At 39.0% G+C, this 14,831-nt stretch overlaps 1 protein-coding gene across 2 annotated transcripts in view; it reads right to left on the reverse strand.

Annotated features, from left to right (window-relative positions):
- The window catches only part of LOC149166593 (magnesium transporter MRS2-3-like), a 245,658-nt gene that overhangs the window by 10,823 nt on the left and 220,004 nt on the right, over nucleotides 1–14,831 (reverse strand). For both annotated transcript variants that reach the window (XM_089432701.1, XM_089432700.1), the window contains exons 4-5: nucleotides 7,226–7,398; nucleotides 6,693–6,915 (exon numbers count right to left, since the gene is read on the reverse strand). In XM_089432701.1, coding sequence (XP_089288827.1) covers nucleotides 6,693–6,915; nucleotides 7,226–7,398 — 396 coding nt within the window. The remainder of the gene's footprint in view (nucleotides 1–6,692; nucleotides 6,916–7,225; nucleotides 7,399–14,831) is intronic.

Consider the following 14,831-nt stretch of genomic DNA (forward strand, 5'->3'; position numbering starts at 1 on the left):
AGAATTCTGGCTGATCTGGCACAAGACTAGCTAACCCCGGCTATTTATGTGTTGGCTCTGTGTCTATTTCTACGTTGGCTCTGCGTCAGCCCTACGTCACCTTCTCTGCCCTCCGCGTCAGCTCTCCCGACAGTTCACGACAGTTCCTAGCAGTTCTGGATTCTATGTGACAGACAACTTTTATGCTCTACACTAACACTTTTGGCTCTACGTCAGGACTGCATCAACCCAGACTGGCCCAGCATTCGCTCTCCCGGCTACTGCGCTGCCTCTCTGCAAGCACTCTCTACCTCTCTATTAGTATTCTCCGGAAAGTCCTTTTCCCAGATTCTCACTACCCCTCGCTACTGCATGATCACTTAGTTCAAATTTCTCAGCTTCCTAGCCCCAGAAATCAAACTCTACATCAATTCTCTCTCTCTCTCTCTTTGTGTTTCCAATGAACCCCAAGCCTCCATTTTATGCTTTTCCTGTTGAGTCTTCAACAATTGAGATTAAGTCTCTAATCAACGGCTAAGATTAAAACATGACTTGATCCACCACCTAGATCATTCTCAAACATATTTTGATTAATACCCATTAATATTTTAATTTTCCTAAGTTTAGACTTAGGAACCCCATTAAAAATATTAATTATTTTAATAAAATACAATCCAGGTGGAATTTCACCAAACGGTTTCTGGGTCCTTTGGAACTCATGTGCCTTAGCCTCTCCACCAATTTTCAAGGCTAGAGCATTTCTGATGCTACCAAAAACTAACACTTGCTCTTAGCGAGGAAAGTGCTCTAGCAACAATGTCCACCTGCACGCTGCTCTGTTTCTGAAGCACCTTTCTGCACTACTGCTACCACCAACATTATGTTGTTGCTGCTACTGTACTGTTGCCCATAACACTACCACTGTTGCATCTATACAACAACGCCCTCTCAAACATTGCATCTACTATGCTGCTAGCACTGCCACTGTGAACATTGCATCCGTACTGCAACTCAGTTGCTGAGAGAAGCAGCCGAAAAACATCCAAAATTAATGAATGATATAATGAATGTTGGAATTTGATTGCCGTTGATTCTGACCCTATGAATCTTTTGTGCTGTTGCTGACTCCTGCACTATGCCAACTGCACTGCTACCAACCTTGCATTGCGTTGATTAGTCTTTGGTCCTCAGCTAGTGCATTCTTCCTCCAAACACTCCACTACATCATCTGACACTAAGTCCATCTCGCTACTGCTAAATCTTGGGCTCCCATAGCAAGGCATTGATCCAAGAGGTGGACTCCTCAAGGATCCTACCCAAATGTAGTCCTCTTGACTACAGCTCAATAACGCCCCATCTCCCGCCTGGAGATGTGTGGGCACTCATGGCAAACTCATCCTCGTCAGTTTTTCCTAAAGTATCATTAGGATCATGTTTCTCATCCTTTTTTCTTCAAAGGATACTGGGATGAATAGTGGCCCATCTTGCCACAACTGAAACATTTCACCTTCGAAATGTCCTCCTTTCGTTTCGGCTTTTGTTGTCCCTTCGATGCTAGAGTTTCGTTTTCCTCCTCCTTCATCATTGAGCCACTTCCACTGCTGCCATTGAGGTTGACCTTAAATAGGTCCCTCCTTAACTCCTCCTGTTGAAGATTCGCCCACATCTCCTCCCATGAAGGTAGTTTTTCTCTACCCAATATGCTTTGGATGAAAACTTGCCATTGATCCAAGACTCCATTTAGGGCTATCCTCACCATCACGGTTGGTTGAGGAGTGGACCCCACTACAGCAAGTTGGTCTCTAGTGTCCTAAAGACACTAAAGATAGAGGTTCACCCCTTCTCCTTTCTGCATCAAATTCCGCTACAACTTCTGCTCTAAATACATCTTCTGTTGTTCGGAAGAGCCTTCATATAGAGAAGACAAGGCTTCCCACATCTCTTGGGTTGTATCCTTGCCCTGCATGTGTGAGACCACATGATCTCGAACTCCATCGAGAATGAGCCTCTTTGCTTCCCCTACTCGGCCTTGTACTTCTTCTTTTGATCATTGTCAACAGGAACAGCTACAATGCTATTGACGTAGGTCTCGAGATCATGTTCCTCCAGAACAACTACGATTCTAGTCTTCCATATGACATAGTTGGAAGCTCCTTCCAACCTGTCTTGATCTCTGAGCCCATGCGATGCCATCTCACCCAACTGTCGAACTAACTCCTCTAGTCACTGCTTAGCACTGCTCAGCGAGTGAGAAATTCGAACTTTCTGGCAGAAAGTTCGATGAGGAGAAATTTCCCCTTCTACGTGTCTTCGTTCTTTTCCAGCAGATTTTTGCCCCAGCAGAAACTGCGCCCTTCAAGCAATGTGTTGAGGCTATGTGTCACTCCCTATACCTCTGCAAACTCACGAACTAGAAACCATACCTTTCTGTCATCTCACTTTGAGAGAGATTTCCTCGAATCTGCTTCCCGGCAAGGACTGCGCAATCCCTTCAAGGGGATTTGAATTGCTACCAAGTGCAGCTTTCGGCCTCACTGCTCAGCTACTTGTTATGCTCTTCCTGTTTCAAAACCTGGCTCTAATACCATGTGAAAATTCCTAGACTCGAAGAGACTCCTACTGCAGCAAATCTGAATCTACTTCACCTACTTGATTTTTAATGTGCATTAACCAAGTTATTCTTCTGAATACTGAAGCAAATTACTTCTGCAGCCTACACTAATTAAATATTTGATCTCATGAAACAAAAAATAGAGCAAAGAACAAGATACATAGGACACTTATTTTTGGACACAATAATCCTCGGAAAAACTCAATGCAGGGAAACCAGTGCAACAGTTCCGAGGGTTTATTATTATGCAGGAGAAATATCTGAATACAAATCTAGGGATGCTCATCTAGCAATCCTTTACGGAGAAAATACTGGTGGAAAATCTGAGTGAGTTTTACCTCACTTCACCTAACAGAATTCCGGCTAATCCAGCATACTGGCTAACCCCAACTATTTCTATGTTGGCTCTGTGTCAGCCCTACGTCGTCTTCTCTGCCCTCTGCATTAGCTCTCTTGGCAGTTCCCGACAGTTCCAGCTATTTTGGCAGTTTTGGATTATGTGTGACAGGTAGCTTTTTTGCTTTGTGTTGGCCTTTCTGGCTCTGCATTAGGACTGCGTGGGCCCAAACCGGCCCAGCATCTGCTCTCCCAACTACTACGTTGCTTCCCTGCAAGCTCTCTTCCCCTCTCTGTCAGTATTCTCCAAAAAGTCCTTCTCCCAGATTCTCACTGCCCCTTTGTTGTTGAATGATCACTTGGTTCGAATTTCTCAGCTTCTAAGCCCCAAAAATCGAACTCTATATCAATTCTCTCTCTCTCTGTGTGTTTCCAAATGAACCCCAAGCCTCCATTTTATACCTTTCTTGTTGAGGCTTCAACGACCGAGATTAAGTCTCTAATCAACGGCTAAGATTAAAACATGACTTGATCTGCCTTCTAGATCATTCTCACCCATATTTTGATTGATGCCCATTAATATTTTAATTTTCCTAAGTTTAGACTTAGGAACCCCATAAAAAATATTAATTATTTTAATAAAATACAATCCGGATGGAATTTTACCAAATGTTTTCTGGGTTATTTAGAACTCATGTGCCTTAGCCTCTCCACCAATTTTCAAGGCTAGAACACTTCTGATGCTACCAAAAACTAACAAACTTGTTATATGTTGGATTGTTTACTTGTATCGGAAACCCCAGTTGAAGTTGAATGAATAGCTGGATGTTGTTGTCTGCTAGAATGTTTGATAAAGTGTTGAAGTCCGCCATGGCCACTTTTCTGCTATTGAGTTAGTTGTTGATGATTATATGAATGACTGAGAATCCTTCCTTGAGAGGGAACACTGTTGATTGAGAACATTGAGCATATGCTCTTGCCCCTGTCTCTAGACTAACCATGGACTTGGTAGGGGGGGGGGGGATGAGTAGTGAGGCTCTTAGGTGTGAGGGTACTCCTTGAAGCCATGGACTTGGCTGAGTACATACCCCAGTATGCATCCTACTCGCAAGTCACCTTTGTGTCATTATTGACCAAGGGCCATGTTGAGATGATTAAGCTTGCCAGGATTGTCACCCATCTAGCCAATGGGTGAGGAGACTTAGGTGTGTGTGATATTTACTAAGGTCAGACACGAATACCATGGAATTGGTTGTGGTAAATTGATCTCCCCTAAGTGTTGGATGCAAATGTTCTACAACTTGATCATTGAGGATCAAGCTGGGTGAGAATCAGTCAATGGACATAGGGTGTGTGTGATCTTTACCAAGGTCATATATGACTGCCATGGACTTGGTTGTGGTAAATTCATCTCCCCTATCGTTAGTTGTGGATCATTCTTCCGAGATGAGATGAGATGAGACATATGATATACTCCTTTAGGTCATGGAGCTTGACCTAGAGACTAGTAGGGTGTGTGTGATCTTTACCAAGGTCAAGTGTGACTGACATGGACTTGGTTGTCGTAAATCAACCTCCCCTATCATCAGTTGTGTATTGAGACATCATTGTTCAGCGAAGATGAGATCTATGGTGCAGTAGGAAGTATGCCTCCCTAGCTGAGAGGGAGTATTAAAATTGGATTGTGATGCTTTCCTTATGATGAGACATATGAGAGGGAATGAAAATACCTCCCTGGCTAAGAGGGAGTGTCAAAAATTTTAGCCATAGTTGGTATTTCCATCAATGAAAAAAAAGGTAATTGAAGATTTGAATTTTATTTTTGCCTCCAAAATCTACAAGTCGGACTTATAATATTTCAAGTCAATTGGGCCCCCAATAAAGCACCCATTCAACCCCACCTTGGAAGTCTATAAAAAGGAGAGGTTTCCTCCTCATTTGACACATCAATTTTTGTCTTGTCTATCTCTGATCCAGTAAATTTCTGAAGGAAAAAGGAGGGTCGAAATTTCAGGAGGGTTTGGGATTTCTTCTTTCTCTTGGGTATTGGTTTGGATATTCTCTTGATGTTGCTTCTGATGTATTGATGAACTATGGACTTTCTCTCTCACATAAGGAAAGCTTTTTGAGTTTCCCCCCTTGGGCGGTTTTTCCCTAACCTTGGGCCTAATTTCTGAGTCCCTTGTCTCATCGTTGCATTGTTATCTTTACTGCTCTTTTTAATGTGTTAATGGTTGAATTTTCTTCTGTATAACTTCTTAATGATAGTGGATAGTGTGTATGTAATTAATGCTAATTAATCATAGAAAGTAGATATCTGTTTAAGAAAATGCTTCTAGTTTGTGTATGCTAGAAATCAACAAGTTTCTCGCTTATCAGGGCTGGGACATTCAAGAGTTCTTTTATTTCAAAAGAGTATGAAATGTTGAGAAACTGGGTGATAGCTAATGAGGGGGTTAGAACTCATGCTAGTCTTTTATCACGTGCTTACTGCTTACTATGTCCCAACCATCTTTTGCATTTTTCTTTTCTTTATTTGTGGCTTCATATGCTTTTATGTTTCCTTCAGCTGGATCAACCACTTAGGGCAAATTTCCTGACCCCTAACCTAGAGATGAGGATAAAGGGCCCCAATCCCAATGACAAATGACAAAAACCCCAAAGAATGGACGTCGATAATAAGGTAAATATGTTAAGTGTCAAGAACAGACTACCTTGCCCACGCTACTGCGATCAATGCTTCCTATTAGTGCCTCTTCTGAAGGAAGGACCACAAGGGAGGTCAGGGTCAAAGGATAACTTCCTAGGTGAAGCATGGGATCAAGGGTACAACCTAGACGGGTCAATCATCCAGCTTGGCTTATGATCCACATTAGTATGCCCAAAACATTAAATGAAAGCACACAATTACAGCAATGGTTAATGTACCTTCTGATAGATGTCCCACCTTCCTTCAAGAAGCATGCCAAATGGGAGAGAGAACTGACTGGAGCATAGGTAGAGAGCTCTAATATAAAGCTATCTGTGAGCCAGCAGAGGACTGCTGGCTGTATGGCTGAAAAATGGGGAGAAAAATTTTCTCCTATGGATTACTCACATTTTGTAATAACAGTAAACTCATATTGCAACAGCATTATATCATCAGGATAGAGTGTATGGTCACTCCTTGCAGAGTTTACAATCCCTAATACTGAGTAATAATAACCAGGTAAGCATGTAGTTGAGTGGTGTAAATATTGTAGATTATATAACCATCTTTTCCATATTGCAATGAACTCCCAAGGATGCAGACTTTTTTAATCCCCTTTTTTCTCCAATCACAAAAAAAATCCTAATTAATCAAGAGCCAGTTTTCCAACCATATGTAAATAAACAAACCAAATCAGTCCAAAGCTTCACCTCATTAAAGCAAAAAGACAGGCGCCAATTTTCACTTCACTTCTCAATATCTGACTTAGAACTGAAAAATGAACAGCATGAAGGACACAACTGAGTTTTACGCTTCTTGTTATCTCAAATGCATCAGTAGCTGGTAGAAAGGCATATCATGATTTAGAAATCAACTTCCACTCAGAACCTTCTTTCATGTTTATAGCAAAAGTTGTAGCCAAGACTGTTTTACTAATATTCAACCCGAATAGATAGTAAAAAGAAAACCCTAAGATATGGGAGAAAAGAATACCAAGAACACTTGCAAGAGTATGGTTAAGGAATAAAACTGCTGAAGAAATGTATGAAAGCAAAGGGATAGCTGAATAGAACATACAGCTGATAACTTGTTAAGTGTACTATCAATCTGGACAAAGTAAGCCTCTAAAAGCATCTCCAGTTCCTCCACATCAAGAGACTTAGTACCACTGTAGCTGCTGCTACAAGCGCTGCTGTACTCATTTCTACTTGATGCTTTAGTTGCAGCTAACGGACCTTCAACAGGGTTACCAGAAGAGCTTAGTAGATTTTGTGGATCAGTATGTCTCTCAAGCAGTGATCTGAGAAAAAAATGATTTGTATCAGTGCTTATATGTAAGACAATGTAAGGTAGGATAAATTTAGTAATGTCTGTAAATGACCCAAAAGTAGGTCAATGAGACTCAAAAGTATGATCCAGTATATGCAAAAGGAGTGCCAAAACATCTACTATAAGCTGAAGGGAAAGCATAAATGAGAGAAGCTAAACTAATGCATGAGAACAATAACCCAAATCAATACCATAACCCTAGAATAAAAAGTGTTGACATTTCCCTCCTCTGTTGCAGGAGCCTATTACTTTCAAGAAGAACCAAGACAGCAGTATCTCACCTTTCCTCCTCTGCATCAGACTGAGTTGGTTCATACTCCACTCCATCTCTTCCCCCATAAAAGGAAGAGGGTGAGGCATTTCCATCCAGATAATGCTGCCTCAGCTTATCAGTTAAATACATCTCAGCCATATCTTCGTCATCGTCAAGTAAGTGCTCTAGTTCATCTCTTACCTGTATAATCAAACACCACTAGCATTATTTGGAATTATTTTACATAAATTTGTATATACAAAGCTACACATAGAGAGAGACTAAAAAATAGTGAAATAATAAAGCAGAGAAAACTCAATAGATTTGAATAAGCAAAACAACACAGAACATACTGGAAAAGTAAAGAATGATAGTAGAAAATATAAAACTTAACTCTTCACTCACTATACATGCAAGCTTATTGGTTGAATAAAATTGAATTTTAGCAAGCAGATAATTAGGTACAAACTATAATATTATATATGTGAGTCAGCTATTTTGGGATCAATCCATATGCAATTTAGAACGCTGCCAATGCATAGCCACTAAAACCAAGCATGTTAATTTTTTGTGTAGCATATGGGGTATTCCAACATGACTAAAGGATCTCCAAGTTGGCCCTAGATGAATTTTTATTTTATTGAAAAGCTTGCCCCAGAAAGAAGTCAACTCGGCCAGCTAGTAAAGGGATGTGTCCCTTGGGTTGTCACACCCCTTGCACATGTATAAATAGATGACATGACCTCCTTTTGTTGAAATTCGATTGTAATGTAGAATTTCTGATCTTGATAATTACTCGTGATGAAATTATTGTTCCTTTTTAGTTTTTCTTTGTTATTCATCAAGTAATCCCAAGGGCAAAACCCACAAGGGGAAACCAGCAATCATTTCCTTGTAAAGTATTCAAACAGAGAAATCCAAGTCATAGACCAATTACCCAAGTGCCAAGTCAGCCCTCCACCAAGCAACACCTATCCACATGAAGTTTGTCCACAAGATGCCATATGTCTGTCCATAAATTTGCCACAAAGATGTAGTGTCATAGGTAACTCGGACTCCACAGAGATGTAGTGTTATTGGTAGCTCAAATTCCACAGAAGTATGGTGCAACAGATAGCTCAGATGCCACAGAAGTATGATGCTACAAAAAGCTCAGTTGACTACAGAAAAGTGTCTCAGGAAACTTGGATACCACAGGAAGGCATTGCAGAGACGTGGACTGTTCTTTGGCCTTCTCTTCTTGCTTGAACGATGGTATACAAATCCCTTCTTCTCCTGTACTTCGGCCTTCTTCACTCCTTGTATACTTTTCAGACTGTAGAGATGGACGGCTTGTATGTTGTGTGTGCAAGTGTTCACGAGGGAGGATGAATGTCTTCTTTATATAGTCATCAATGAAGCCGAATGGGCGCCAAAAAGGGGCTGAGCCGACTTGGTCAACTTGGAGACACAAAATCATACTTAAAAATTCAATATTTTTTTCTTTTAAATGTCCAAATGGGATATGATAAAAATTAATTTTTCTTTTGACTTGAATACAATTTTTTTTCTTTACAAGATCATAATTATGAAAACCGAACCTAGTTACAATTTTAACACTCCCTCTTAACTACAGAGGTATTCATAATGAATCATCGAGATATTCTCAAGTTGAAGACTTCTATAAGAAAGGATCCAAATTGATAAACATCATCATAACGAACATTATCAAATTACTAATGCTTTGACACGTATGCTCTATCTCTCCACTAGATCAGAGCACAATGTTGGGAGACATTCAATAGGACACCACACTGCCTCTCTGAGGCACATACTCCACCTAGGTTCACCAAAGTAACTCCTCCACAAGACCATTTCCTACTTGTCACAAGGAAATGTCAATCTTGTTGACCACTAAAGTTGCACTTAAAAAAAATTGAAGACTCCACTGCACAAAGTACATTTCAGAACTTTTCGTGCATCCAAAAGTCCAGAAGTCAGCAAGGCTTTTAGCCCCTTCTCTCTTGTCTCTCTTCATTTTGTACTCAGATTCTCCAGCCATGGCAGGATATTGTAAGCACGATACTAGCATGATGAATAAAGCCATATAACAGGCTAGGTATTTTGGGACTTTACTATCAAGTGAGTCCACTCTATGGAGTTTTTCTCATATCATTAATTATTTGTGTTTTTCAACATTGAATAACTAGTTGAGTTTTTCCTCCCAGACATAACCCCAAAGCTAGAGTGTGGCTTGATGGTAGAGTCTTGGGTGAGTCCTAGTGTCTAGAGTCAATACATATTAGCATGCTAGATCATTTGCAAAATTTCGTGGAATTTGTTTAGGTCTAGTAGTCATTTTTTTAATTATTAAAAATTTCCCGCAGGAGGAGATCTTTAATTAAATTTTAATGTAAATTGTAATAAATTTTGTCTAGAGAAGTTGTAGGGGGGTATGAGTAATCAAAATTAGACCTCTACACCTCAACTTTCTACTAAGACACTTTGGGGATCATAAAATGTGTTTCTGCCCTATTGTTGCTCAGATTGTACAGGCACTACGACAACGACTTAGGTCGGGGGGTTGTCACCTTGATCCCCGACCTCTCTATTCTAATTGTCTCCCAATAGTAGGCTATGGGGGGTAGTCCCTATGGAAGATGGAAATGAAAGACTCGTTGGCAACCAACAAGTTCGGGAGACATAGTTGAATGACCTAACCACTTGGTTAATTTTAGCAACTTTGAAAATCTTAATTGCTTTTGATGTAGGAGCATTTAGACCTAGTCAACAATGTGATGGAATGATCACATGTTGTGACTAACAACGGGTTGGAAGATAAGAGATTAGTTAATTTTATTTATTTAAATGTGTGAGAGTGTTTATTTATTGTCAAATATGAGAAAAGGGCATAGTGGCTGATTGATCCTCCCTATGTGGAGATCAGGCCAAGCAGTAAGATTTATTTGGTTTTGAATAGGATATGAGGGATTTGAAAGCTTAATTTAGCATTTGTTTTAGAAAAGAGTGGAGTTGAAGAGATTCCTTAGGAGAAAGCGAGAGATTTCTGGATCTAAACCAAAATTGCTTCATGAATCCACTTTTGTATAAATATAGTCACTTTGTATAATTCAGAGGTTAGCTAGGTTAGCTGAAGAGATCAGCTAAAGGTTAGGAGAAAGAGGTTAGCTAGATTGGAGTCGAGTAAGAGAGAGCAAGGATTTCAAGATAGACAAAGGGGTTTTTTTTATTGTTGTAATCGAGCCAGAGGGTCGAGACCCTGTAGCTTTATTGTATTGAATAAATAATTATGTGTGCATAAATGTGTTATTCTCTTGAAACCCTTCGCTTGTCTCTGTATATTTGCCTGAGGAACAATTTGAGCATTCTTCTTTGTTTTTATGTCTTAAGTTATAAATCACAGCGTTCAAAGCATAATTGGGGTCCTTAGTGTTAATAGTAATGTTTGAACCGCTTTAAAACCCAGTCATCGATCAAAAATATCACAGAGAGTTTATATATGGAGTCGTGGTTGTGAAACAGAGAATGGCAGAGAAACTGTGTTAAAGTGTAAATTCACCAAATACAAGCGAGGTCAAGTCCAAGAGGCATAGACGGATCAATGCACAGTGACCGTTGGATCTTGGAGATCAACGAACGAGGTCGAAGGAATTGAGCGGCTAAGATTAAGTTGCATAGGACTGAGTTGAGAGATGAACAGTGGAGATGAGTTTAAGCTTTAGCGGAAGAGGAATCCAGAGGAGTCGTTGATGGTAGGAGATCTATGGTCATCACATGACATAGGAGTGCAGGTGTTAATCAGCGAAAAGGGTTTCCATAAGCAGTGAGCGGATTATCAGGCAACCAAAAAATGGTAAGTGGTATTTAGGGCTCGTCACCACCATTCATTGACCGACACGTGGCAGGAGACTGGAGAGAGAAAACCGCTTTATCGAGCGATTATTCCTCTTGCAAGTTATCCACCCAATATCAATATCAACCATCAGATCAAGCGAAGTTGATTGAATGGTTGAGATCAAGTGAACTATTTGGTCAGATCAGGCTAAGCGACAACCGTCAGATCGAGCGCCAGATCAACGGTCAAGATTTAATCGCAAATCGCATTAGACAAAGGTCAAGGGACGACGGAGATGGAATAGCGATATTGTGATAGTGCGATGAAGCACTGGCCGATCGGAGATCGGAGATAATGAAGGACGGTGGAGAAGTGGAAAGGTTTTGTATTAGCGGAATCGAGAGATTTGTATATGCGGTTTTAATGCATTTGAAGTCCGGCTTATGTGTTCAGAGCGGGTTTCCCGTGTATTCCGAGTTTTTGTAAGGTCATGTCTTTATTAATCATTGATCGGGTGTATAGACAGATTTTCTAATGTTTTGGATTCCGATAGTTTGATGGGGTATTGTTATGGAAAGTTGGTTTTTAAAAGCACTTCCAATGCAAATGTGGCCTTAGCTCATAGGTCCACATGGGATTTTAAGGGATGTCAATCAGCTGGCATCAATTTTTGGTATCAGAGCTAGATCAACGCTTTGTAGAGATTGGTTGAGACACTGAATTTTAATTCTAGCATATGTATAATTACACTAAAGCGAATTTGATACAGATGGGGATCAAACTACAAAGGACACTGAGATCAGAATGGGGAAACAGTGAATTTTTTGATGAAGGTCTGGTAAGAATGTTTATTTTGATAATTTTGCAGAGATGTGTTTTGAATGTCTAAAGAACAACAAGGGATTGAAATTTCAAAGGAGAAGATGTTTTCCTTTCAAGAAAATGAAATTTCCATGTAAGTTGATTGAATGATTGGTTTGATTAAAAGGAAAATTGAAGTAGAAGGTTTAGAAGTTAAAGCTAAATAGAAGAGTGGTTTGCTATGGCATTGAAGTCATTTAAATGATTTGAAGAATTTTATGAAAACTGAGAATGATTGAGGATTGCTTAAAGAATTGTTGAAGACAATGATATCGATAGATAAAGGAACAGTTAGACTGAAGGTTGGATTCAATAGATCTGGAAAGAGAGTCATTACAAGGAATGAATTTTGAAATTTGTAGAAGCAAAACAGGATTTGCTTATAAACAGGTTATCAGAAGGAATTGATAGTGTCTGTCATGAATTGGTAAAAAATAATTGAAATTCAGATCTAATCTTAATTGATCTTGAAAGCTGAAGAGTCCATTATGAAAAGTAAAATGGGAAATAGTTGTTGGCTATATGGAGTCTTTTGAATGGAAAGTCTAAATGAAATAGTGAACAGATGAATCTTTTGGCAAAGATTTAACTGATGGAATGGGAATTAGTTTTAAGACATATTTGAAGGAAAAGTTGCAGGTTTAAAAGGTTACTTTGATGTATCTTGAGATAAGATTGTATAGGTCAATAGAAGCAGTGGAATTGCTGAAAGGTAGAATGAGTTGTACCAGCATCATAGCATATGAGCTATGTTAAAGAAGATAGAGCAAGAAGAACTCTCAGATGAGTAAAGGTGATAGTACCCAACAGTAAATGAAATTACTGAATGAAAGAAGGAAGTGAGCAATTGAAGATGCAGAGCCTAGAGTAAGGAGTGTTCAAGAGGAGATGAGAACAACTTCCAACTGTGGTTGGGTAGAAGTTGTTGAGGCAGCTCCACAATTGTGATTGTGGGTAGAGTTGTCTTAAAGATAACAATTCTAGCAAGAGGAGTGTTGGGTAGAATTGTTAGTCAGTGAAAGGTTCGAGGAAAGAACCAATAGGTGCCAAAAGGCTGAACTCAGAAAAGTTTGGTGAGGCATAAAGGAGACTTGTTACCGATGAAAAAGGCTAGTTGCAGCTCACTAGTGAACAAGGAAAGTTCACCAAAGGAAGAAATGGAACTGACTATTGGTAGTTATGATAGGGGTACAGAGGAAAGTCAGAAGCAGAGGAAAAAGAGTGCTAAAGCAGTTGGACTCAAAGGAATGAGTAAAGAAGAAAGGAAAATAGAGTTGGTTGAGATGAAGATAGAACTCAGTCGTTTGAAGAAGCTGGTATTGAAAGAAATTAGAGAAAAATGGAAATAAGGATTTTATGTGGAAAAAAGAGTTAAATTGCCTGTCAGACAATTGTTTGCTGAGAAATTAATACTCTGAACAATTGAGGATGAAGGAGTAGAATACATCTGTGAACCAAAGAAAGAATCTCTCCTTGGGGAAGGAGACAGTGATGGCAGTGACGAAGAACTGATCTATGCAGATCAGAATAAGAGGAATGTGTTGGTAACATCTTCACAGACAAGAGAATCCCATATTTTTGGGACTAATTATTTCTGTGAATGTAAAATCGCAGGTATGTAGCCTAATGAATTTGAACCTGTGTATGAAAAGGTGAAAGAGGCAAAGGCAAGAAAACCACAAAAGGAGATGCATAAAGACTTTCAAGAAATCAATTGGTGGAAGAAATTAAAAGGTATGGTTGAATGGTTGTGCCTTGTGTTAGTGAAAACTTATTGGATCATGTTAGAAGGAATTTTAGCAAGGATAGAAGACCAAGGGGAAATGGAAAAAGGAAAGGAAATAAATGCATTGCAGATTTGTGAAATGAAGAGAAGAAAAGCTGACATAGAGAACTCAGCTGAAGAAGTTAAGTCAAGGAAATCTTTGAAAGATCAAAGTCTTATCATAGAAGAGGAGGAGACATTGTTATCTTATTTGGATAAACTGAGTGTTGGAAGAAATTGTGTAGAACAGGAAGGTATTCTACAAACTTATGATGAAATTGCCAAGCATAGTCAAGAAGTTGCAGTCCTAGAAGTTTTCTTTGATGAGGAAGAAATCAGAGATGTTGAGGAAGAATTTCTCAATAACTTAGTGAACTATTAGAATAATTCAGAGAAACATGAGGAATTGATCACTGAGGCTTCAAATGAAGAGCCTTGTATTTTTGAAACTGACATGTTGTGTATGTTTTCAGGTTTGACAGGTAATGAACAGCAATTGGACAATGTGCTTATGCATGTTGATGAAGAAGTGAGATTACTGGAAGAAATGGCTGAAACAGAAAGATATTTTGAGCATGTATTTAATAATTTTGAGAATGATGGTATTGATAGGGAAATTGTCATGATTAAAGAAGCTGAAGATAAGAAAATGAAAGTTTGTGATGATAACTAGAATGAAGTATTTTCAGTCGAGAATCAAAATGAAAGTACTATGGAAATTATGAAGGAATATAAGATGATGTTGACAGATACAGAAGTTCAGGAATTCTATGATTTTAAAGTGGATTATTTTTATGAATCTGTAAACCATGAAGAAGTCTTAGAAAACCAAAATTTTGTTTCTGATGTAGGAGAAGATGAAACAACATCATTTTGTTGCAATAGTATAAGTATAGAAGATGAAAGGATACTTCATAATGATATGCTCCAAGAAATTCTAGCTATTGAATTGTTGAATGATAGTCTTGTGTCAGAACAAGGAACACTGTGTAATGCAGAGGAAAGTATTGGAATGAGAATTGATGACAGTTTCATAACTTTTGCAGAAGGATAGTATAAAGATTTGATGGCAGAATTATCTATGAAGATTGAAAACCATAGTTATTTTGAAACTGACAATTGTGATGGAAATTCTGTTTTATACAGGAAGGAGAAGTCATATGTAAATGACAT

This window comes from Pinus tabuliformis, chromosome 5_1 (genome assembly GCF_031772625.1).
Source record: "Pinus tabuliformis cultivar Carrire ecotype Pingquan chromosome 5_1, CPIR1, whole genome shotgun sequence".
Classification (NCBI taxonomy): Eukaryota; Viridiplantae; Streptophyta; class Pinopsida; order Pinales; family Pinaceae; genus Pinus; species Pinus tabuliformis.